The sequence below is a fragment of the Mandrillus leucophaeus genome, unplaced genomic scaffold (genome assembly GCF_000951045.1).
Source record: "Mandrillus leucophaeus isolate KB7577 unplaced genomic scaffold, Mleu.le_1.0 Scaffold849, whole genome shotgun sequence".
Classification (NCBI taxonomy): Eukaryota; Metazoa; Chordata; class Mammalia; order Primates; family Cercopithecidae; genus Mandrillus; species Mandrillus leucophaeus.
In genome coordinates this window covers 1,126,148-1,128,606 of record NW_012109241.1, presented here as the reverse complement: position 1 = coordinate 1,128,606, position 2,459 = coordinate 1,126,148, and the positions used below count along the sequence as shown (strand labels likewise).

The 2,459-nt window shown below is 46.1% G+C and overlaps 1 protein-coding gene across 1 annotated transcript; it reads left to right on the top strand.

Annotated features, from left to right (window-relative positions):
• The first annotated feature begins 249 nt into the window (after nucleotides 1-249).
• CCL2 (chemokine (C-C motif) ligand 2) lies at nucleotides 250-2,152 on the top strand. The gene is made up of 3 exons (XM_011968594.1): nucleotides 250-407; nucleotides 1,178-1,295; nucleotides 1,678-2,152. Exons 1-3 carry the CDS (start codon nucleotides 332-334, stop codon nucleotides 1,781-1,783), a joined length of 300 nt encoding a protein of 99 aa, XP_011823984.1. The 5' UTR covers nucleotides 250-331; the 3' UTR covers nucleotides 1,784-2,152.
• The last annotated feature ends 307 nt before the right edge of the window (nucleotides 2,153-2,459 follow it).

Genomic DNA, 2,459 nt, shown 5'->3' with positions numbered 1-2,459 from the left:
TCACATCTGTGGTCAGTCTGGGCTTAATGGCGCCCCATCCTCCCCATTTGCTCATTTAGTCTCAGCAGTGAATGGAAAAAGTGTCTTGTCCTGACCCACTGCTTCCCTTTCCTACTTCCTGGAAATCCCCAGGACGCTGCATTTGCTCAGCAGATTTAACAGCCCACTTATTATTCATGGAAGATCCCTCCTCCTGCTTGACTCCACCCTCTCTCTCCCTCTGCCTGCTTTCAATAAAAGGCAGAGAGACAGCATCCAGAGGAACAGAGAGGCTGAGACTAACCCAGAAACATCCAGTTCTCAAACTGAAGCTTGCACCCTCACCTCCAGCATGAAAGTCTCTGCAGCACTTCTGTGCCTGCTGCTCATAGCAGCCACCTTCAGCCCCCAGGGGCTCGCTCAGCCAGGTAAGGCCCCCTCTTCTTCTCCTTGAACCACATTGTCCTCTCTCTGAGTTATCATGGACCATCCAAGCAGACGTGGTACCCACAGTCTTGCTTTAACGCTACTTTTCCAAGATAAGGTGACTCAGAAAAGGACAAGGGGTGAGGCCAACCACACAGCTGCTGCTGGGCAGAGCCTGAACTAGAATTCCAGCTGTGAACCCCAAATCCAGCTCCTTCCAGGATTCCATCTCTGGGACACACTCAGCACAGTTACTCTCCCAGCTGCTTCCAGCGGAGTTTGGGGATCAGGGTAATCAAAGAGAGGGTGGGTGTATAGGCTGTTTCCAGACACGCTGAAGACCCAGAATCTGGTCTGTGCTTCATTCACCTTAGCTTCCAGAGACAGAATCAGGGAAACTCATGACGGGGTATAGACTATTCAGAGCCTAAAAGGAGACTCATGGCGGTGCTCCCCAGCTGTTCTTCCCTGGCGCTGATCATCTGGATTATTGGTCAGTCTTAATGGCACTTGTAGGTATTATCTGGCTTTAACAGCCCCTCCTCTCTGTCCATTATCAATGTTATATACCCGTTTTACATCATAGGAAACTGAGTCATTGGGTCAAAGATCACATTCTAGCTCTGAGGTATGGGCAGAAGCACTGGGATTTAATGAGCTCTTTCTCTTCTCCTGCCTTCCTTTTGCTTTTTCTCAGGACTCTTTTCTGCTCTTAAGATCAGAATAATCCAGTTCATCCTAAAATGCTTTTTCTTTGTGGTTTGTTTTTCAGATGCAATCAATGCCCCCGTCACTTGCTGCTATAACTTCACCAATAGGAAGATCTCAGTGCAGAGGCTGGCGAGCTATAGAAGAATCACCAGCAGCAAGTGTCCCAAAGAAGCTGTGATGTGAGTTCAGCACACCAACCTTCCCTGGCCTGAGGTTCTTCCTTGGGGAGCAAGGGACAAGCCTCATAAACTGAGAGTCAGAGAGTACACTGTTTACCTTAATATACAAAGGTTCCCAATGGGAAAACTGAGGCACCAAGGGAAAAAGTGAACCCCAACATCACTCTCCACCTGGGTGCCTATTCAGAACACCCCAATTTCTTTAGTTTGAAGTCAGGATGGCTCCACCTGGACACCTATAGGAGCAGTTTGCCCTGGGTTCCCTCCTTCCACCTGCCTTCCTCCTCTAGTTCCCATGGCAGCCCATTGGTGCAGAATGGGATGCAATTCTAGGCCAAATTTGCAGAGGAACTTCATCTAACTCTGTCCTCCCTCCCCACAGCTTCAAGACCATTGTGGCCAAGGAGATCTGTGCTGACCCCAAGCAGAAGTGGGTTCAGGATTCCATGGACCACCTGGACAAGCAAATCCAAACTCCGAAGCCTTGAACACTCACTCCATAACCCAAGCATCTGCAGCTAATTTATTTTCCCCTAGTTTTCCCCTGTTTTATTTTATTATAATGAATTTTGTTTGTTGATATGAAACATTATGCCTTAAGTAATGTTAATCTTATTTAAGTTATTGATGTTTTTATTTTCTCTTTTGTAGTACTAGTGTTTTCTAGATACGGAGACTTGGGGAAATTGCTTTTCCTCTTGAACCACAGTTCTATCCCTGGGATGTTTTGAGGGTCTTTGCAAGAATCATTAATACAAAGAATTTTTGTTTTAACATTCCAATGCATTGCTAAAATATTATTGTGGAAATGAATATTATGTAACTATTACACAAAATAAATATATTTTTGTACAAAACCTGACTTCCAGTGTTTTCTTGAAGGAAATTACAAAGCTGAGAGTATGAGCTTGGTGGTGACAAAGGAACATGATTTCAGAGGGTGGGGCTCACATTTTGAAGGAGTGGGAATGTGGATTGGCCCCGGTCTTCTCCACTGGGTGGTCTCCTCTGAGCATCCATAAAAGAATCTTTATGTCAGGCCAGTTAGGCATTAAAACACCACCCTTCCAGTCTTCAACATCAACTGTCCAGATCCCAATGACCCTGGTCACCTATTTAGCAAGAGCCCAACCCCCATTCCTTTTCTCACAGACCCAGACCCCT

Coding starts and splice junctions, on each gene's coding strand:
- CCL2 (XM_011968594.1), top strand. CDS start 332: ATGAAAGTCTCTGCAGCACTTCTGTGCCTGCTGCTCATAGCAGCCACC. Junction 408..1,177: donor CCAGGGGCTCGCTCAGCCAG/GTAAGGCCCCCT, acceptor TTTGTTTTTCAG/ATGCAATCAATGCCCCCGTC. Junction 1,296..1,677: donor TGTCCCAAAGAAGCTGTGAT/GTGAGTTCAGCA, acceptor CCCTCCCCACAG/CTTCAAGACCATTGTGGCCA.